Source organism: Salvelinus namaycush, chromosome 8 (assembly GCF_016432855.1).
Source record: "Salvelinus namaycush isolate Seneca chromosome 8, SaNama_1.0, whole genome shotgun sequence".
NCBI classification, from domain to species: Eukaryota; Metazoa; Chordata; class Actinopteri; order Salmoniformes; family Salmonidae; genus Salvelinus; species Salvelinus namaycush.
The window spans coordinates 710483-732585 of NC_052314.1; the positions used below are offsets into that span (position 1 = coordinate 710483).

The 22103-nt window shown below is 43.1% G+C and overlaps 2 protein-coding genes across 2 annotated transcripts; both read left to right on the top strand.

The window, feature by feature from the left end:
- Positions 1-405: 405 nt before the first annotated feature.
- On the top strand, positions 406-13487 carry LOC120051636 (NACHT, LRR and PYD domains-containing protein 3-like). The gene is made up of 12 exons (XM_038998531.1): positions 406-431; positions 633-799; positions 902-2702; positions 2786-2959; positions 5733-5906; positions 5986-6159; positions 6611-6784; positions 9201-9247; positions 9376-9940; positions 12902-13074; positions 13305-13375; positions 13470-13487. The coding sequence occupies exons 1-12, from the start codon at positions 406-408 to the stop codon at positions 13485-13487; spliced, it is 3564 nt and encodes a 1187-aa protein (XP_038854459.1).
- LOC120051700 lies at positions 13391-17137 on the top strand. The gene is made up of 5 exons (XM_038998586.1): positions 13391-13564; positions 13722-13850; positions 13950-14082; positions 14166-14195; positions 16796-17137. Exons 1-5 carry the CDS (start codon positions 13487-13489, stop codon positions 17128-17130), a joined length of 705 nt encoding a protein of 234 aa, XP_038854514.1. The 5' UTR covers positions 13391-13486; the 3' UTR covers positions 17131-17137.
- The last annotated feature ends 4966 nt before the right edge of the window (positions 17138-22103 follow it).

The following is a 22103-nucleotide window of genomic DNA, read 5'->3' on the forward strand; positions in this document are numbered from 1 at the left end:
TGTCATTGTTAATGGTTCTTCAATGTTCAGAAATATTGACTGTTCTGTTATTTCTTATTGTAGTTGAGTGAGCTGTGACTTACATCTAAAATGAGTCTCTCTGGGGAGAGAGAGGAGGAGACCACTGCCTCTAAAATGAGTCTCTCTGGGGAGAGAGAGGAGGAGACCACTGCCTCTAAAATGAGTCTCTCTGGGGAAAGAGAGGAGTGGACCACTGCCTCTAAAATTCATCTATATGGGGAGAGAGAGGAGGGGACCACTGCCTCTAATATTAGTCTCTCTGGGGAGAGAGAGGAGGGGACCACTGCCTCTAAAATGAGTCTCTCTGGGGAGAGAGAGGAGGGGACCACTGCCTCTAAAATGAGTCTCTCTGGGGAGAGAGAGGAGAGGACCACTGCATCTAAAATGACTCAAGACACCAGTTCTAAGAGGTAAGAGATTAAATGTAAAATATACAGTTATCTTAATGATATAAAACTAAGAGAAAAGTGTCCCAAATTACATAAAATGTAGGTCTACATCATTCATTTAAAATTGTAGCTTTGAAAGAAACATCAGGACTTCTAGAAGTTCCACTATACGAGGTATTGATGTGATATTGATGAGGTGATCTGTCTCCCTGTTTTGTTCAGTGTCCAGAAGCCCAGAGCAGAGTCACCTACAACCAGCCTGCTATCAATGAAGAGTGATCAGCCACCTGCTTTCAGCCAGGAACCATTACCAGATGACAATAAGGAAGTGGAGAGTTTGGACAGTGAGGATGCATTAAAGATCACACACAACCTTCTGGACAGAAGAAGTAAGACTGTGTTTCATACAATATTACAAAGAACGGTACAAAGGCCCTTATAAAACACACCACACAAACTTATGAGTCCCAACTCTCATTGTTTTCCTACAGCTCAAACTCTGCTGACAGTCCAACAAGACATTAAGGCTAAACTGAAACACAAGTATCAACACATATCTGAAGGAATTGGACACCATGGAAACCAAAGTCTGTTCAAGGACATCTACACAGAGCTCTACATCACAGAGGGTGGAAGTGGAGGGCTCAATAATGAACATGAGGTTAGACAGATAGAGATGGCATCCAAGAAACAAACCACACAAGAGACACCAATCAAATGCAACGACATCTTCAAGCCTTTACCTGGACAAGACAAACCTATCAGAACTGTGCTGACAAAAGGAATCGCTGGTGTTGGAAAGACAGTCTCTGTGCAGAAGGTCATCCTTGACTGGGCAGAGGGAAAAGCAAATCAGGACATTCATTTCATGTTTCCTCTTCCTTTCCGTGATCTTAACCTGAAAAAGGACCAATACAGTCTGATGCAACATATTTCCCACTACTTGTCAGAGCTGAAAGAGATTGACAGCATTGAAGATGGTGAAACCAAAACTGTTTTCATTTTTGATGGTCTGGATGAGTGTCGACTTCCTCTAGACTTCAAAAACAATGAGAAGTGCTGTGATGTCACGAAGCCAACTTCAGTGGACGTGCTGCTGACAAACCTCATCAAGGGGAATCTGCTTCCCTCTGCTCTCCTCTGGATAACCTCACGGCCTGCAGCAGCCAATCAGATCCCTCCTGAGTGTATTGACCAGGTGACAGAGGTACGAGGGTTCAATGATCCACAGAAGGAGCAGTACTTCAGGAAGAAAATCACAGATCAGAATCTGGCCAATGATATCATCAAACACATGAAGAAATCAAGGAGCCTCCACATCATGTGCCACATACCAGTCTTCTGTTGGATATCAGCCACTGTCCTTGAGATGATACTGAAAGTGGCAGAGAAGGATGAAGTCCCCAAAACTCTGACCCAGATGTACTCACATTTCATTCTCATCCAAATCATTGTGAAGAACAAGAAGTACAACAAAGCCACAGAGACAAACCCAAAGGAACTGTCTCAGTCAGACAAAGAGATGATCCTGAAACTGGCAGAACTGGCTTTCCAACAGCTGCAGAAGGGCAACCTGATCTTCTATGAGGAGGACCTGAGAAAGTGTGGCCTTGATGTCACAGAGGCATCAGAGTACTCAGCATTGTGTACAGAGATCTTTAAAGAAGAATTTGGGCTGTACCAAGACAAGGTCTACAGCTTTGTGCATCTGAGCATTCAGGAGTTTCTAGCAGCAGTGCATGCTTTAGAATCATGTCTGGACAAGAAGGAAAATGTTTTCTCCCCCACTAGTGATGATGAAGAGAAGGAGTCAATCCAGTTGTCTGACTTACACAGGAGTGCAGTGGACCAGGCCTTGAAGAGTGAGAATGGACACCTGGACCTGTTCCTCCGCTTCCTTCTGGGTCTCTCACTGGAGTCCAATCAGAATCTGTTACGAGGCCTTCTGACACAGACAGGAAGTACAACACAGACCAATGAGGAAACAGTTGAGAGAACAGTCAGGTACCTTTCAGACAACATCGAAAGGGAATCCTCACCAGAAAGGATCATCAACTTGTTCCACTGTCTGAATGAACTTGGTGCCAACTCTCTAGTTGAAGACATGCAGACCTCCTTGCATTCAGGAACTCTTTCAGAAATAAAACTAAAACCTGACCAATGTTCAGCCCTGGCCTACCTGTTACTGATGTCAGAGGATGTGTTGGAGAAGTTTAAACTGAAGAGATACAACACATCAGAGAAAGGTTATCAGAGGTTAATGCCGGTAGTGAAAACCTGCAAGAGAGCACTGTAAGTTCTGTTATTGAGTTAATGTTTACAGTATCGTTACTCTGGAGGATTTGTATATCTAACAGATTATCTCCTCTCTCCAGACTGGATGGCTGTAAACTCACATATAAATCCTGTGAGACTCTGGCCTCAATTCACCAGACACCAAACTGCCCTCTGAGAGAACTGGACCTCAGCTACAATGACCTGGGAGACAGAGGAGTGGAGCTGCTCTGTGTTGGACTAACCAATCCACTCTGCAACATACAGACACTAGTGTGAGTTAACTATCTTCAGTATCCACTGTTTATTGTTTTTTTTATTTATAGTTATTATGAATGTTAACATTATTTGAACAGATACATAAAATGTGATAAATATATAAAACAAATGTAACGACTCGCTTGGTGTGGCTAGCAGGATGGAACAATATCAGTCTAACACATAGGAGATTAAACCTGCTAGGCTGGCTAGCAGGATGGAACAATATCAGTCTAACACATAGGAGATTAAACCTGCTAGGCTGGCTAGCAGGATGGAACAATATCAGTCTAACACATAGGAGATTAAACCTGCTAGGCTGGCTAGCAGGATGGACCAATATCAGTCTAACACATAGGAGATTAAACCTGCTAGGCTGGCTAGCAGAATGGAACAATATCAGTCTAACACATGGGAGATTAAACCTGCTAGGCTGGCTAGCAGGATGGAACAATATCAGTCTAACACATAGGAGATTAAACCTGCTAGGCTGGCTAGCAGGATGGAACAATATCAGTCTAACACATAGGAGATTAAACCTGCTAGGCTGGCTAGCAGGATGGAACAATATCAGTCTAACACATAGGAGATTAAACCTGCTAGGCTGGCTAACAGGATGGAACAATATCAGTCTAACACATAGAAGATTAAACCTGCGTGGCTGGCTAGCAGGATGGAACAATATCAGTCTAACACATAGGAGATTAAACCTGCTAGGCTGGCTAACAGGATGGAACAATATCAGTCTAACACATAGAAGATTAAACCTGCGTGGCTGGCTAGCAGGATGGACCAATATCAGTCTAACACATAGGAGATTAAACCTGCTAGGCTGGCTAACAGGATGGAACAATATCAGTCTAACACATAGAAGATTAAACCTGCGTGGCTGGCTAGCAGGATGGACCAATATCAGTCTAACACATAGGGAGATTAAACCTGCTAGGCTGGCTAACAGGATGGAACAATATCAGTCTAACACATAGGGAGATTAAACCTGCTAGGCTCGCATATTTATTCACAATAATAGAATCACAAAGGTTCTCAAACTGGACCTGAAAACAAAAGGCTCTAATGATCTGAACCTAGAGTTAGACTTAACTTTAATGAAAACTAGCTCGGCTGCTACCCAGCTTCACTTGCAGTCCGACTAGTTTTCCTGTGGAGACCAGAATGTCCAGCCAGGAGCTCTACCCTTGCTGAACTAATGCAACACCTTCAATGTCCCAGGTGCGTTGCAGCATAACGAGGCTAAGTGGTCTCAGGTGTGGACTTAGCCCTGCAGCCTAGCTTGCTGCAGCCTACAATGCTGGTTGTGGGGTGTGGCTGACGCTCAAAAACAGTGGCTTTCCCCCGGCCACATTACTGGAGGCACCACACAAAGGTTAAATATCTTGAGTGAGTTGGTATGTTTTTAACATGAGTTATTCCTCAGCATTGTTGAAGGCTCAATTCTGATTGGCTAGAAGGGCATTCTAGAATGCACATTCAAACCAGATAACGGGGCAGTAGGAAAAGATATGATGACGCAATAAGCGCCTAAACATGCAGAGAGTACATGCAACAAAGTTACAGAAAGCAAAACCCAAATCTGATACATTGTGAACACAGGTCCATTGAAGTAAATTGGATACATTGTGAACACAGGACCAGAGAAGTAAAATTGGATACATTGTGAACACAGGACCAGAGAAGTAAAATTGGATACATTGTGAACACAGGACCAGAGAAGTAAAATTGGATACATTGTGAACACAGGACCAGAGAAGTAAATCGGGTACATTGTAAACACAAGTCCAGTGAAGATAGACGTAGCTAGCTAGCTAGCTAGCAATTGATTTGTTTTTTGCAGAGACATTTTTTTTCAGAGCATGTGATGACTTGAACATGAATTTCTCATGTCCCTACTGTTGCAGACAGGACGCTTTTGAGGGAGCATGCAATTGGCATGGTGACTGCAAGAATGTCCACCAGAGCTGTTTCCAGAGAACTCAATCTTTATTTCTCTACCATAAGCCGCATCCAACGTCGTTTTAGGTTTGCTGATGTCAACTTTGTGAACCGAGTGCCCCATGGTGGCGGGAGGGTAATGATATGGACAGGAATAAGCTACGGACAATGAACACAATTGCATTTTATCAATGGCAATTTGAAAAGCACAGAGATACAGTGACGAGATCCTGAGGCCCATTGTCGTGCCATTCATCTGCCGCCATCACCTCTTTGTTTCAGCATGATAATGCACAGCCCCATATTGGATCTATACACAATTCCTGGAAGCTAAAACATTTCCCAGTTCTCTCATGTCCTGCATACTCACCAGACATGTCACCCATTGAGCATGTTTGGGATGCTCTGGATCGAAAGTGTACGAAAGCGTGTTCCAGTTCCCGCCGATATCCAGCAACTTGGCACAGCCATTGAAGAGGAGTGGCAGAACATTTCACAGGCCACAATAAACAGCCTGATCAACTCTATACGGAAGGAGATGTGTCGCGTGAGGCAAATGGTGGTCACACCACATACTGACTGGTTTTCTGATCCACGCCCCAACTAAAAAAAAAAAAGAGTTGTATATCTGTATTCCCAGTCATGTGAAATCATTAGATTAGGGCCTCATGAATTCATTTCAATGAGTTGATTTCCTTATGAACTGTATCTCAGTTCAATCTTTGAAGTGGTTGCATGTTGAGTTTATATTGTTTTGTTTCAGTGTACTTTGCTGTCATTCTGTCTGCAGAGGTCGAGACTGTGTTATCAACAGTGTATCACCATATCTCCTCTCTCCAGACTGTCTGGCTGTAACCTCACATATGAATCCTGTGAGATTCTGGCCTCAGCTCTGCAGACACCAAACTCCCCCCTGAGAGAACTGGACCTCAGCTACAATGACCTGGGAGACAGAGGAGTGGAGCTGCTCTGTGTTGGACTAACCAGTCCACTCTGCAACATACAGACACTAGAGTGAGTTACATATCTTCAGTATGAGTTATTATGTGGATGTTTTAAACATGTGTTAATCATGTGTTCTTCTGCCCTCTAGTCTGGGTCAGTGTGGTCTGACAGAGGGTTGCTGTTCAGATCTGGCCTCAGTCCTGAGTTCACCCAACTCACAACTGAAACAACTGGAGCTGAGAGACAATGACCTGCAGGACTCAGGAGTTACACTGCTGTCTGCTGGACTGGAGGATCCAGACTATAAACTAAACACACTGGGGTAAGTACAGCTGTTTCAGTCAGGTCAGTACTGAGCTGAGTTACACTGCTGTCTGCTGGACTGGAAGATCCAGACTGTAAACTACACTCACTGGGGTAAGTACAGCTGTTTAAGTCAGGTCGGTACTGAGCTGAGTTACACTGCTGTCTGCTGGACTGGAGGATCCAGACTGTAAACTACACACACTGGGGTAAGTACAGCTGTTTCAGTCAGGTCTGTACTGAGCTGAGTTACACTGCTGTCTCATGGACTGAAGGATCCAGACTGTAAACTACACACACTGGGGAAAGTACAGCTGTTTCAGTCAGGTCGGTACTGAGCTTAGTAAAACCAAGACTCTGAAAATCTAATATATCATCACAATGTTTGTGTCATGGACAAATGTATTGGTGTCCTACAAGATGATTGACACCAGTACACCAACCTAGACAGCTGTTGTGTCTCTCTGTAGGCTGTCGGGCTGTCTGGTCACAGGGGAGGGCTGTGCTGCTCTGTCTTCAGCTCTGAGGTCAAACCCCTCCCACCTGAAAGAGCTGGACCTGAGCTACAATCACCCAGGAGACTCTGCAGGGGTACTGCTTTCAGCTGCTCTGGTGGATCCTGCATATAAACTGATGAAGCTGAAGTAAGTCAGAATAGATGTCCCCAATAGTGTGAGCAGCGGTCGTGTCATACAGGTACAATACCAATGATGTGAACCCTTTGGAATTACCTGGATTTCTGCATCAGTTGGTCATAACTTTTGATCTGATATTCATCTAAGTCACAACAATAAACAAACAGTGTGCTTAAACTAATAACACACAAACTATTATACTTTTCTTGTCTCTATTGAATACATAATTTAACCATTCACAGTGTAGATTGGAAAAAGTATGTGAACCCCTAGGCTAATGACTTCTCCAAAAGCTAATTGGAGTCAGGAGTCAGCTAACCAATCAATGAGACGAGATTGGAGATATTGGTTAGAGCTGCCCTGCCCTATAAAAAAACCCTCACAAAATTTGAGTTTGCTATTCACAAGAAGCATTGCCTGATGTGAAACATGCCTCGAACAAAATAGATCTCAGACGACCTAAGATTAAGAATATTTTGACTTGCATAAAGCTGGAAAGGGTTACAAAAGTATCTCTGAAAGCCTTGATGTTCATCAGTCCACGGTAAGACAAATTGTCTATAAGTGGAGAAAGTTCAGCACTGTTACTACTCTCCCTAGGAGTGGCTGTCCTGCAAAGATGACTGCAAGAGCACAGCACAGAATGCTCAATGAGGTTAAGAATAATCCTGGAGTGTCAGCTAAAGACTGATAGAAATCTCTGGAACAGGCTAACATCTCTGCTGACGAGTCTACGATACTTAAAACACTAAACAAGAATGTATGGTGGAGGGAAAGTATGGTGGAGGGAGCATCATGGTTTGGGGCTGCTTTGCTGCCTCATGGCCTGGACAGCTTGCTATCATAAACATGGGAATTAATTTTTCCATTGATCAAGACATTTTGCAGGAAGGCTATCTGTCTGCCAATTTAAGCTCAACAGAAGTTTGGTGATGCAACCGGGCAATGACCCAAAACACAGAAGTAAATCTGAGTCCTGACCTCAACCCGATTGAGATGCTGTGGCATGACCTCAAGAGACCGGTTCACACCAGACATCCCAAGAAAATTGCTGAACTTAAACGGTTTGTAAAGAGGAATGCTCCAAAATTCATCTTGACCGTTGTGCAGGTCTGATCCGCAACGACAGAAAACATTTTGGTTAGAGGTTATTGCTGCCAAAGGAGCTTCAACCAGTTATTAAATCCAATCGATAGTCTCAGAGTTGAACCATTTTCCAACCGTTCAGCCAAAACTACAGCTGTATGGTCTCCGGGGCCTATAGAGTTGTAGTTCTTAACCATTTTGTAGTTCAACCAGCGTCACCCGCCACGTTTTGGTCTTAGAAAATTTGACCATTTGCAACCTTAGCTTACACCGTGGTTTGCGTGGTCTTGTGTGAATTGCGTCACGGGGGGCTTTTATACTTGAGTAGAAAAAGGGGCGGGTCGCATCGTGTTTGTGCCCACCTGGGCGTGGCTACTTGACTGTGCATAAATTACCGTAAAACAACAAATCATCATTTAGAAGACTAAATCACATTATCTTTTTCAAAAGTATTCTTCTACTTATTCATCCATCTTAAACAACATTCAGAAGTAAACCTGACAGCTGGGAAAATGTACACTTTTTAAGAGATATAGTAATGTGTGTTTCCTTCATGAGATCACCAAATGAAACACACGCGACATGACCGTCTCTTAAGTGTCCACGGACCATTCCCACATTCTCAAAAATGGAAATATTGTTTAATTCTCCCATTTTGGGGATTAGGAGTTTCTAAAGAGAAGTTCTTTGTTCTCCATGGGCTCTCTTACTCCATACTCCATGGCAGCGAAGAGAGAGAGAGTTTCTAGCAGGAATTTAAGACCGTTTTAAAACCTGATGTGGGAGAGAGAGTGAGAGGGGAGCCACGATATACACCCCAAAAGGGACACATCGTGACAATGGTGTGTTCAATAAATACATGAAAACGTATAATTGTTTGTGTGTCATTAGTTTAAGCAGACTGTGTTTTGTCTATTGTTGTTTAAATGTGATGACCAATTTATGCAGAAATCCATGTAATTCCAAAGGGTTCACATACTTTTTCTTGCCACTGTATGTAGGTTCAGTAACATGAGGACGTGATGGTAGAATTAAGGGGAAGTTTAATCAGCAGGCTGAGCACTCCAAAACAGCATACATCATCACCACATGAATACTCTTCTTCTGCATCTCTGATATCCTGTTGGAAATGTACTCCGTTCTGTATGCAGTAGGTAGGATAGAATACCTGTATGTCTCTAGTAATGAATTGTACTCTGTTCTGTATGCAGTAGGTCGGATAGAATACCTGTATGTCTCTAGTAATGAACTTGGATAGTGCACCAGAACACAACAATATGGTTTAAATGTTGACTGCTTTATTAGGTCTTTGTCAGTCAATAACCTGTTTCTCCTACAGTGTGGATCATGGTGGAGAGTGCAGGCTGAAATCAGGGCTGAGGAAATGTAAGTCTCTTTGATCTTAATTAACTGTATATTCAGCTCTATAGTAACTAATCAATACATGCACTGTAACTACAAAACAACATTTTATATGAAGATGTGGTTTGATTAAACTCTCCTTTTGTCTACAGATGCCTGTCATCTCACCCTGGACCCAAATACAGCAAACCCAAACCTGCTACTGTCTGAGGGGAACAGGAAGGTGACATGGGTGTTGAATGAGCAGCATTATGAAGACCATCCAGACAGATTTGATTGTCTTTTCCAAGTTCTCTGCAGAGAAGGCTTATCTGGATCTGGAGGTCGTTATTACTGGGAGGTGGAGAATGATGGTGACCAGATTTACATCGGTGTGGTGTACAAAGGAATGAAGAGGAAGGGAGATGAGGATGACAGTTGGATTGGACTCAATAGGAAGTCCTGGTGTTTATTCTGCTCTGATAGTGGTTATGACTTTTACCATCCTGGAGTAAGTGTCAGAAGATCCATCTCTGATCCTGTTCCTAACAGAGTTGGAGTGTATCTGGACTGGTCAGCTGGTACTTTGTCCTTCTATAGTGTGTCCTCCTCTGGTACACTTACACACCTTTACACAGAACACACCAGATTCACTGAACCCCTCTATCCTGGGTTTGGGTTTGAGGTTTCCTCCTCCTCAGTCACTCTGTGTCAGATAGATGATCAACACAATCAAAGGTGAGTCATCAATCTAGGTAACAATCATTCTAGGTAACAGTCATTCTAGGTAACATAATAACAAAATCCTCATGAATCATCCTACCAGGAATCAAGGTGAGACCCAGATTCCGACACATTGACTTGACAATGGTTTAATATTCCAACAGGGGCAGGCAATAGACAGGTCAAGGCAGGCAGGGGTCAGTAAACCAGAGGTGGGTTAAAGGTACAGGTCGGCAGGCGGGGTCAGGGACAGGGGCAGGCAATAGACAGGTCAAGGCAGGCAGGGGTCAGTAAACCAGAGGTGGGTTAAAGGTACAGGTCGGCAGGTGGGGTCAGGGACAGAGGCAGCCAGAGTGGTCAGGCAGGCGGGCTCAGAGTAAGGACAGGCAAGGGTCAAAACCAGAAGGGTGAGACAAGAGAGAAAAGCAGGAGCTGAAAGCAAAAAACGCTGGTTGACTTGACAAACAAGACGAACTGGCATCAGACAAACAGAGAACACAGGTATAAATACACTGGGGATAATGGGGAAGATGGTCTACACCTGGAAGGGGGTGGAGACAATCACAAGGACAGGAGAAACAGATCAGGGTGTGACACATCCGTCAGTTTAAGATAGTTATATCTGTGTTTCAATCCACTGCATCCACGGTGAAAGGTGGCAGAGCAGGGCGTTTTGTCAGGGGACTCATCTGAAGTCAGAACTGTCGACTTCTGTTTGTAACCCGGTAACCCAGAACCGGTTTGGCTACAAACTCACCTGACCCCACAATGGAAAGGGGAGATGCTCACGAACACGACGGCTTCCATTTGAAGGTCGTGTTGTGCCTAACCCCCAAAAAGGGGTTAATCACTATGTGTAAAACATATTTCCAAAGCTTTCTTATATCTCCTACATGTAGGATAGACACTTTTTTGTGTTCTTCAATGTGTTTCTATGGGCTTAGATTAGTAGTAGTTCTATTAGTAGTAGTTCTATTAGTAGTAGTTCTATTAGTAGTAGTTCTATTAGTAGTAGTTCTATTAGTAGTAGTTAGATTAGTAGTAGTTAGATTAGTAGTAGTGGTGTGTTTTATTGTGTTCTGTTGGACCTACAGACAGTTAGATTAGTAGTAGTGGTGTGTTTTAATGTGTTCTGTTGGACCTACAGACAGTTAGATTAGTAGTAGTGGTGTGTTTTAATGTGTTCTGTTGGACATACAGACTGTTAGACTGTGCCTAGTTAAATGTGATGTATGTATGCTATATCAAGCCTTTATAAGTTATATTTAGTTTAATCACTGTCCTCCTGCTTCTCCAACACCAGAGACCACGGTGGAGAGTGTTGGATCAAGCCTGGACCTGAGAAATGTGAGTGTTAACTAATAATTGTTTTAAAATCAAAATACGATAAAAGCTTTCATTATAGTTTAGTCCCAGGCAAGGAACACAATCATGATCTATTTGGTCAAAACAAACTTAGAGGTTGAGTCAGCGATATGACGTAGAAGCAAAAGTAAACAGCATAGTGGGTCAATTTCTACAACAACGAAGAGCGTTGGAGGCCAAGGCTAAACTTCTCTGCTGTTTTGGTGCTGTGACTAACACTCTGTAAGAGAGTGAAGAGAACCCTTGCACATGGGCAGATACTGTGTGTGACTGTGTGAGAGAGAAGTCAGGCATCTTGCTCATTACAATATCTGTGGTGCTGGTCGTACATCATAATTTAGCTGACTCTACCTTTAAGCTCTCATCCTAGAATCTACCAGAAATCAGGCCCCCAACATCTACAAAACATGGACCAGAACGATGTTGTTTCCTGCTTCCACAAACATTAATTATTATAACACTAATGTCAGATTATGGTATGCTAATGAGTGTACATTCTGAGACTGTTGATCACTTATATACACGTCAGTTTAATAATTAATAATTCATTATTCCATGAGATTGTCCATTTTAAATAACAGCTACTTTTGACTTCAGGGATTCCTCAGAGCTGTAAGACTTGTGACCATTTTGAGGTAAGTCATAATGTCAATTCTTACTTTTACATACCTGCAGGAGTCAGGCACAGTCTCAAAGCCAGGTGTGTACTGACCAACCATTCATACTGGGATATAGACAGTCCTGTGTTCTACTTTAGTAATATAAACACAGTCTCAAAGCCAGGTGTGTACTGACCAACCATTCATACTGGGATATAGACAGTCCTGTGTTCTGCTTTAGTAATATAAACACAGTCTCAAAGCCAGGTGTGTACTGACCAACCATTCATACTGGGATATGGACAGTCCTGGGTTCTGCTTTAGTAATATAAACACAGTCTCAAAGCCAGGTGTGTACTGACCAACCATTCATACTGGGATATAGACAGTCCTGTGTTCTACTTTAGTAATATAAACACAGTCTCAAAGCCAGGTGTGTACTGACCAACCATTCATACTGGGATATAGACAGTCCTGTGTTCTGCTTTAGTAATATAAACACAGTCTCAAAGCCAGGTGTGTACTGACCAACTATTCATACTGGGATATAGACAGTCCTGTGTTCTGCTTGTAGGCATGCAGGATTTTAGCTGTTGTCATATTTTGTCATTCGACAGTTTAATTGGATAAATATGTTAGATTAGTTACTTTGGTTAATGGGCCAGTTTCCCAGACACAGATTAAGTCTAGTCCTGGACCTTAAAGAACTTTCTATTGAAACTTCCATTGAGCATGCTTTTAGTCCAGCACTAGACTCAATCTGTGTCCAGGAAACAGGCCCCATATGTATTACTGACATGCTTGTCCTTGTTCAGGACTCCACCCACTGGCTTCAGATTGAACCCTTGACTTCCGCTGTCCAGGGAGTGACAATGTTCAGGTAAAATAACTACTTTTAACATTTCATTCCACCTGCTAGTGTATTTCCCTATTACCTTTGGGAATTGTCTTCTAATCCAACCTCTCCATTTGACCATTGACCCTCTCTACCATATCTTGTTGTTGCCCTCAGGCACAGGACACCCAAAGGGAGTTATGAGTGCACAGTGTCTGGTCTCCGCTGGCTGTGTGAGAGAGATGTCACTCTGAAGTATCACTTCAGGAACTGGGAACCCTACAGTCAACTTCTGAAAGACATGCAGTACACACAAGGTGGTCCATTGCTGGACATCAGTATGGAGTTAGGTGAACTGGAGGAAGTTCATCTGCCACACTTTGTCTGTTTAGGTAAAACCACATAGAAATAGTATTCAGAAAGACATTTCCATGTAACTGAGTGTCACTTCCTGAGTTAATGAATGAACTATTCTGGGAGTTTGAGTTTACTGTGATCTGGTACTGCATATTCTTTGTGTTTTAGTTGGATGAATAATGCAATATTTGTCTTTCTGTCTCCTTTGTATTGTGTTGTTCAGGGACCAACCCTTCCCTGAAGAATGAGATGAAGATTCTTCATGTAGAGGAACATGGAGTGTCTTTAGAGAAAGTGAATGAGGTCACCAGATTCCATGCTAAGATTCTCCATCCCAAGTTCTCAGCTATCTCTGTTATACTGAGCTATATCCTTTCTTGGAACGTAGATGTCCACTGTGAGCTGATGCTCTATCTGACAGTGAAAAAGCAAACATTAGTTCCACGCCTATACCTGTTCCCCAGTAACCCCGGCCAAATACAGGTGAGGGGCCATTATTATAGAGATGACCTTAGCTAACCAGTGGTGCAGTTTATGTTGACACTCATTAAATTAAGATAAGTGTGTTGCTAGTTTTCTGAATAATGTTTGAATAAGACTATACATTGACTGGCTGGGTATTCCGTGCTTCGTTTCGCAGGCTGTGGAACAACAGGAAATAAAGTTTCAAGGGTCTAAAAGATTTCCCAACACAAGACCAGAGCAGTCCTTCAAACTGAAGAGTTACTTCAGACTGAACATTCCCTGTTCTACCTCCATCAATCCACCGGTACAGTTTTAGTAGACTAAGAACAAGAATCTGACATTTCAGTCACAGTTCTATGCATTGATCTCTCTCTCCATCTCTTCTCTTTCTCCCTCCCTCCAGAGGATTCATCTCATACATAGAGACACCACACCAAGCTTTTTCAAGGCGGTTGTGAAAATGACAGGGAATGACATTGAGATGGAGTTATTCAGTGATGACGAGAGGACAGTATGGAAAGAAATAGTACCAACAGGTAGGAGCCTATGTCAATCATAACTTTGTACTTTTGTAACAGATGCTATTTAGAGTGATATAACCTAATTTTGTATCTTTCAGATGATTACATCTCTGACACCTGTTCAACAAGTAAGTAAACATGAGAGTTACAAACCAATGACTTACAGTGCATTCGGAAAGTATTCAGACCCCTTGATTTTTCCCACCTTTTCTTTCGTTACAGCCTTGTTCTAAAATGGATTCAATTGTTTTCTTTCCTCATCAATTGACACACAATACCCCATAATGACAAAGCAAAAACAGATATCACATTTACATAAGTATCTAACTATTCAGACCCTTTACTCAGTACTTGGTTGAAGCACCGTTGGCAGCGATTACAGCCTTGAGTCTTCTTGGGGATGATGCTACAAGCTTGGCACACCTGTATTTGGGGAGTTTCTTCCATTTTTCTCTCTATGTCCTTTCAAGCTCTGTCAGGTTGGATGGGGAGGGTCGCTGCACAGCTATTTTCAGGTCTCTCCAGAGATGTTGGATCAGGTTCAAGTCCGGGCTCTGGCTGGGCCACTCAAGGACATTCAGAGACTTGTCCCGAAGCCACTCCTGTGTTTTCTTGACTGTGTGCTTAGAGTTGTTGTCCTGTTGGAAGGTGAACCTTTGCCTCAGTCTGAGCGCTCTGGAGTAGGTTTTCATCTAGGATGTCTCTGTACTTTACTCCGTTCATCTTTCCCTTGATCCGAACTAGTCCCCCAGTCGCTGTCACTGAAAACATCCCCACAGTATGATGCTGCCACATCCATGCTTCACTGTAGGGATGGTGACAGGTTTCTTCCAGATGTGAAGCTTGGCATTCAGGCCAAAGAGTTCAATCTTGGTTTCATCACACCCAGAGAATCTTGTTTCTCATGGTCTGAGAGTCTTTACATGCCTTTTGTCAATCTCCAAGCAGGCTGTCATGTGTCTTTTACTGAGGAGTGGCTTCCGTCTGGCCACTCTGCCATAAAGGCCTGATTGGTGGAGTGCTGCAGAGATGGTTGCCCTTATGGAAGGTTCTCCCATCTCCACAGAGGAACTCTGGAGCTCTGTCAGAGTGACCATTGGGTTCTTGGTCACCTTCCTGACCAAGGCCCTTCTCACTAGATTGCTCAGTTTGGCCGGGCGGCCAGCTCTAGGAAGAGTCTTGGTGGTTCCATACTTCTTCCATTTAAGAATGATGGCTGCCACTGTGTTCTTGGTGATCTTCAATGCTGCAGAATTTTTGTTGGTACCCTTCCCCTGATCTGGGCCTCGAGATTTTCCTTTCTCAGAGCTCTACGGACAATTCCTTCGACCTCATGGCTTGGTTTTTACTCTGACATGCACTGTCAACTATGGGACTTTATATATAAAGCTGTGTGCCTTCCAATCAATTGACTTTACCACAGGTTCATTCCAATCAAGTTGTAGAAACATCTCAAGGATGATCAATGGAAACAGGATGCACCTGAGCTCCATTTAGAGTATCAATGCATACTTATGTAAATAAGGTATTTCTGTTTTTTTATCTTTAATAAATTTGTAAAAATTAGCAAAAAAGCCTGTTTTTTGCTTTGTCATTATGGGATGTTGTGTGTAGATTGATGAGGAATTGTAGAAAAAGGCTGTAACGTAACAAAATGTGGAAAAAGTCATACTTTCCGAATACAAAGAACAAACCAATGACTTGAGGGCCAGTCAACATGGTTTACTGTCGGACCTGGACTAGGACAGTCAACATGGTTTACTGTCGGACCTGGACTAGGACAGTCAACATGGTTTACTGTCGGACCTGGACTAGGACAGTCAACATGGTTTACTGTAGGACCTGGACTAGGACAGTCAACATGGTTTACTGTCGGACCTGGACTGGGACAGTCAACATGGTTTACTGTCGGACCCGGACTAGTCCAGATTATAAAAGACTGTGTCACGTTCTGACCTTAGTTCCTTTGTTTTGTCTTTTGTTTTAGTATGGTCAGGGCGTTAGTTGGGTGGGTTGTCTATGTTAGTTTTTCTAGGATTTTCTATTTCTGTGTTTGGCCTGATATGGTTCTCAATCAGAAGCAGCTGTCAATCGTTGTCCCTGATTGGGAACCATATTTAGGTAGCCTGTTTTCTGTTGGGTTTTGTGGGTGGTTGTTTTCAGTCTTTGTGTGTCTGCACCAGATAACTGTTTCGTTTTTCACTTTGTTGTTTTTTGTATTTTGAGTTGTTCACTTTCATTAAATAAGATGAACAATTAACACGCTGTGCATTGGTCCTCCGATCCTTCAAACTTCTCCTCCTTAGACGAGGAGGAAGATGACAGCCGTTACAGACTGTCTTCAAGAACAATGACATCTCCTCCAGGACTTGATGTAGATTAGCCTGGTTCTGAATGCCCCAATGACATCTCCTCCAGGACTTGATGTAGATTAGCCTGGTTCTGAATGACCCAATGACATCTCCTCCAGGACTTGATGTAGATTAGCCTGGTTCTGAATGACCCAATGACATCTCCTCCAGGACTTGATGTAGATTAGACTGGTTCTGAATACCCCAGCCTGTTTTTCTATGTCTGTGAAACTGTCCCTAAATGTGAATATGTGATATGTTCAGGTCTTTATTGTAAAATGTAATGTTTTCTCAATACTTTTATTTTATCATTCTGCTTCTAAATGACTCAAATGTAAATGTACAAATGTAGTTATTTTGTAACCTGACTCTCTCAGGTGCTGTGTTGGGGGCAGGAGGTCCGGTTGAGAGCAGTCGGACTGGTTCTACAAAACTGCAGCTGCGTTCTGTACGGACAGAGTTTGTGAAACGAGTGTCAAGACCTGTCCTGAATGAACTGCTGGACGGACTCCTGCAACACACAGTCATCAACCAGGAGGAAATGGAGTCAGTGAAGGTGATAGCTGAGAGGGCAGAGAAGGCACGAGTCATCATCGACATGGTGTTGAGAAAAGGAACTGAGTCATGTTCCAGGATGATCAACCTTCTTGGGGAGCTGGACCACTGTCTTTGTTCACAGCTTCAGATCAATAGTGTTGGGGTACCAACCTAATGGTAGAATGGAGAGTAACAGTGTTGGGGTACCAACCTAATGGTAGAATGTAGAGTAACAGTGTTGGGGTACCAACCTAATGGTAGAATGGATAGTAACAGTGTAGGGGAACCAACCTAATGGTAGAATGGATAGTAACAGTGTTCAGGTACCAACCTAATGGTAGATTGGATAGTAACAGTGTTGGGGTACCAACCTAATGCTAGAATGGATAGTAACAGTGTTGGGGTACCAACCTAATGGTAGAATAAATAGTAACAGTGTTGGGGTACCAACCTAATGGTAGAATGGATAGTAACAGTGTTGGGGTACCATCCTAATGGTATAATGGATAGTAACAGTGTTCGGGTACCATCCTAATGGTAGATTGGATAGTAACAGTGTTGGGGTACCAACCTAATTCTAGAATGGATAGTAACAGTGTTGGGGTACCAACCTAATGGTAGAATGGACAGTAACAGTGTTGGGGTACCATCCTAATGGTAGAATGGATAGTAACAGTGTTGGGGTACCAACCTAATGGTAGAATGGACAGTAACAGTGTTGGGGTACCATCCTAATGGTAGAATGGATAGTAACAGTGTTGGGGTAGCAACCTAATGGATAGTAACAGTGTTGGGGTACCAACTAGTGATGTGTGGGTCTCATCTGCAGTCCCCACGGTTAAATCCGTGGGTTTAGGGTCATGAAATACTGTGTGGATGAAGGGCGGGTTGAATAAAGTGAAAACAATACCTTAAAAAATCCACAAATGTATCATTCTAGTGCAATTTACATTGAGGTTTTTCTTTCATTATTTTAAGCTATCTGGCATTAGTAAGTAAGTCTGAGCTATAGTACCTAACTGTATGTGCGCCAAATGCTTTTGGGAATGGTAAAAATAATAATATGTTCAGATGGGGTTAAATAAAAACAACAATCCTGCACCTTTCAAAGAATCGCTCCTCCGTCTCTGCCTACAGTTCGTGTTCTATATTAGCTGGTGGAGGCCTTTTCACTTCATCACATATAGTTGGGCGGTTGGGTTATTAGCAATAGAGGACCACAATGGCCAACCAATAGAGGACCACCAAGGCCAACCGATAGAGGACCACCGTGGCCAACCGATAGAGGACCACCGTGGCCAACCAATTTAGGACCACCGTGGCCAACCAATTTAGGACCACCGTGGCCAACCAATAGAGGACCACCATGGCCAACCAATAGAGGACCACGTGGCCAACCAATAGAGGACCACCATGGCCAACCAATAGAGGACCACCGTGGCCAACCAATAGAGGACCACCTTGGCCAACCAATAGAGGACCACCGTGGCCAACCAATAGAGGACCACCGTGGCCAACCAATAGAGGACCACCGTGGCCAACCAATAGAGGACCACCGTGGCCAACCAATAGAGGACCACCGTGGCCAACCAATAGAGGACCACCGTGGCCAACCAATAGAGGACCACCGTGGCCAACCAATAGAGGACCACCATGGCCAACCAATAGAGGACCATCATGGAAACAAGTCATTGACTTTGACTATTTGTCCTCTGCCATTTTGGGATATATCTGTTGCCTGGTGAAACATTTGGATGTATTTGAAATAGTTAAATAAAATCTATCTATAGTGATCAGACTGCATTGTAGTACCCAGTTACCACACACACACACACACACACACACACACACACACACACACACACACACACACACACACACGTTTTGTTCTTCTAGCCTCGTGGGGACCGAACATTGATTTCCATTCAAAATCCTATTTTTTCTAACCCTTACCCTAACCTTAACCCATTTTAATTAACATTTTTAAACTAACCTTTATTTAACTAGGCAAGTCAGTTTAGAACAAATTCTTATTTTCAATGACGGCCTAGGAACAGTGGGTTAACTGCCTTTTTCAGGGGCAGAACGACAGAGTTTTACCTTGTACCCATAACCCCAATTAACCTAGTTGTAAACTTAACTCTAAACCTAACCTCTTACCCTAATTGTAAACTTAACTCTAAACCTAACCCGTTTGTTTAAAACAGCATTTGTCCTCATGGGAGATGTGGGAAATGTCCCCATGAGGGACTTTTAGATCCCCACAAGAATAGAAGAACCATTAAACACACAAATAACAGTGTATTTATGATGTATTATATTTATTTAACCTTTATTTAACTAGGCAAGTCAGTTAAATAACAAATTCTTATTTACAACGACGGCCTAAGAACAGTGGGTTAAGTGCCTTGTTTAGAACGACAGATTTTTACCTTGTCTGTCCCTGGGATTCTATCTTGCAACTTTCCGGTTACTAGTCCAACGTTCTAACCACTAGGCTACCTGCCGCACCAATCAGATATGATCATAGATGAATAATAGCAGTTTATTCATGATGTATTATATATGACTGATGGTGTATTATGTATTAATATAATAATGTATTGTAATGAAGCAGCAGGGAGCAGGTCTCGAAACCTCGACCTTCTAGCCCGAGGTCCGGCGCGCTATCGACTGTGCCGCAAAAGCATTCTCGAACGGCAGAGTCGATTTCCGCGCTTAGAGACCCAGGGTCGTTACACCATTATCACTATCGTCATCGTCGTCACTAGTATTATTATTATTGAAGGCGATAGTATTTTAAGTATACGGATGACGTGGGATGAGGGGCTGATCGCAGAGCCAGTGGGAGGGGTTGTCAATATACCACAGCCACAAAGTCAAGATTGGCTTAACGTCAGGGTTAGGCAATAGGTTAGCAGTGTGGTTAAGGTTAGGGTTGAGGTTAGGGTTAGGTATTAAAATCAGATTAAAAATAAATAAATAGTAGATATAAGTGGGTTTAGCCATAATTATGACTTTGTGGCTGTGGTAACTAGTGACGACCACACGCGCACACTTCAGTGGCACAGCGAGGGGACGCGCTATAGACAGACAGACAGAAATGGAAATGCAGACAAAATGCAGCGTTTCCGCTCTGTGAGCTGCATACACCAGAACACAACCCGGATTCACTGCCCAAAAACCTCCCGATAACGCTGTTGTTGATGCATAAAAAAAAAGAGTTTTAGGTTTAACCGTAGTCCTTCGCGGCACACAGCGTTTGGTGACTGGATTAGTGGTGCGTCTTCCGTTCTGTCGCTGCGGCAGAGCGTTCTTCTTCTCCTCAATCGAGCCAGGGCTGTTGTACAGAAGCCATCGCTGTATGATTCGCCTTGTTCTGCGCTGTTACAGCTTTCTATCTATTCGTTCCGTGCGGGAAAGCGCGGGTGGTGAAGTCAACGACAACAACGCTAGTGTGGATCCGGTGGGCGCATTACATCCATCTCTACCGCGTCTACGGTCTGCTACCCTGCTGTCTCTTTCAGGATGGCGCTAACGATTTGCACGAGATTCACCGACGAATTCCAGCTATTCGAGGAGCTGGGGAAGTAAGCGTGCATGTTGTGATTGTTATTGATGTTATTTGTTATCCGGTAGCAGTATCCTACTTGTTATCATGTAATAGCCAGGCTATGCTGCTGCTACCTTGGTTTAGGACACGGATAGTGCAGTGTGTGTGTGTGTGTGTCCGCGACCTTCGGTTCATATGTTAATAGGCTACATAGACCGAAAAATTATATTTTCATAGCTCTATGGATGCCATAAGGGATTGGATCAGAATGTCAAGCCTTCCTACAGCCTATCATAGTTGACCTGGCCTTGTCAAGCCTTCCTACAGGCTATCATAGTTGACCTGGCCTTGTCAAGCCATCCTACAGCCTGTCATAGTTGACCTGGCCTTGTCAAGCCTTCCTACAGGCTATCATAGTTGACCTGGCCTTGTCAAGCAATCCTACAGCCTATCATAGTTGACCTGGCCTTGTCAAGCATTCCTACAGCCTATCATAGTTGACCTGGCCTTGTCAAGCATTCCTACAGCCTATCATAGTTGACCTGGCCTTGTCAAGCCTTCCTACAGGCTATCATAGTTGACCTGGCCTTGTCAAGCCTTCCTACAGCCTATCATAGTTGACCTGGCCTTGTCAAGCCTTCCTACAGGCTATCATAGTTGACCTGGCCTTGTCAAGCCTTCCTACAGGCTATCATAGTTGACCTGGCCTTTTATATATTATTCCCTTGTCCTCTCTATAGTTGATATTTACATTTCCTAATGGTAGTCCATCTCTTATGGTGGTCCATCTCTTATATAGTCCATCTCTTATATAGTCCATCTCTTATGGTAGTCCATCTCTTATGGTGGTCCATCTCTTAAATAGTCCATCTCTTATGGTAGTCCATCTCTTATATAGTCCATCTCTTATATAGTCCATCTCTTATGGTGGTCCATCTCTTATATAGTCCATCTCTTATATAGTCCATCTCTTATGGTAGTCCATCTCTTATGGTGGTCCATCTCTTATGGTAGTCCATCTCTTATGGTAGTCCATCTCTTATGGTGGTCCATCTCTTATATAGTCCATCTCTTATGGTGGTCCATCTCTTATGGTGGTCCATCTCTTATATTGTCCATCTCTTATGGTAGTCCATCTCTTATGGTGGTCCATCTCTTATATAGTCCATCTCTTATGGTGGTCCATCTCTTATGGTAGTCCATCTCTTAAATAGTCCATCTCTTAAATAGTCCATCTCTTATGGTGGTCCATCTCTTATGGTGGTCCATCTCTTATGGTAGTCCATCTCTTATATAGTCCATCTCTTATATAGTCCATCTCTTAAATAGTCCATCTCTTAAATAGTCCATCTCTTATGGTGGTCCATCTCTTATGGTGGTCCATCTCTTATGGTGGTCCATCTCTTATGGTGGTCCATCTCTTAAATAGTCCATCTCTTATGGTAGTCCATCTCTTATATTGTCCATCTCTTATGGTGGTCCATCTCTTATATAGTCCATCTCTTATATAGTCCATCTCTTATGGTGGTCCATCTCTTATGGTAGTCCATCTCTTATGGTAGTCCATCTCTTATATAGTCCATCTCTTATATAGT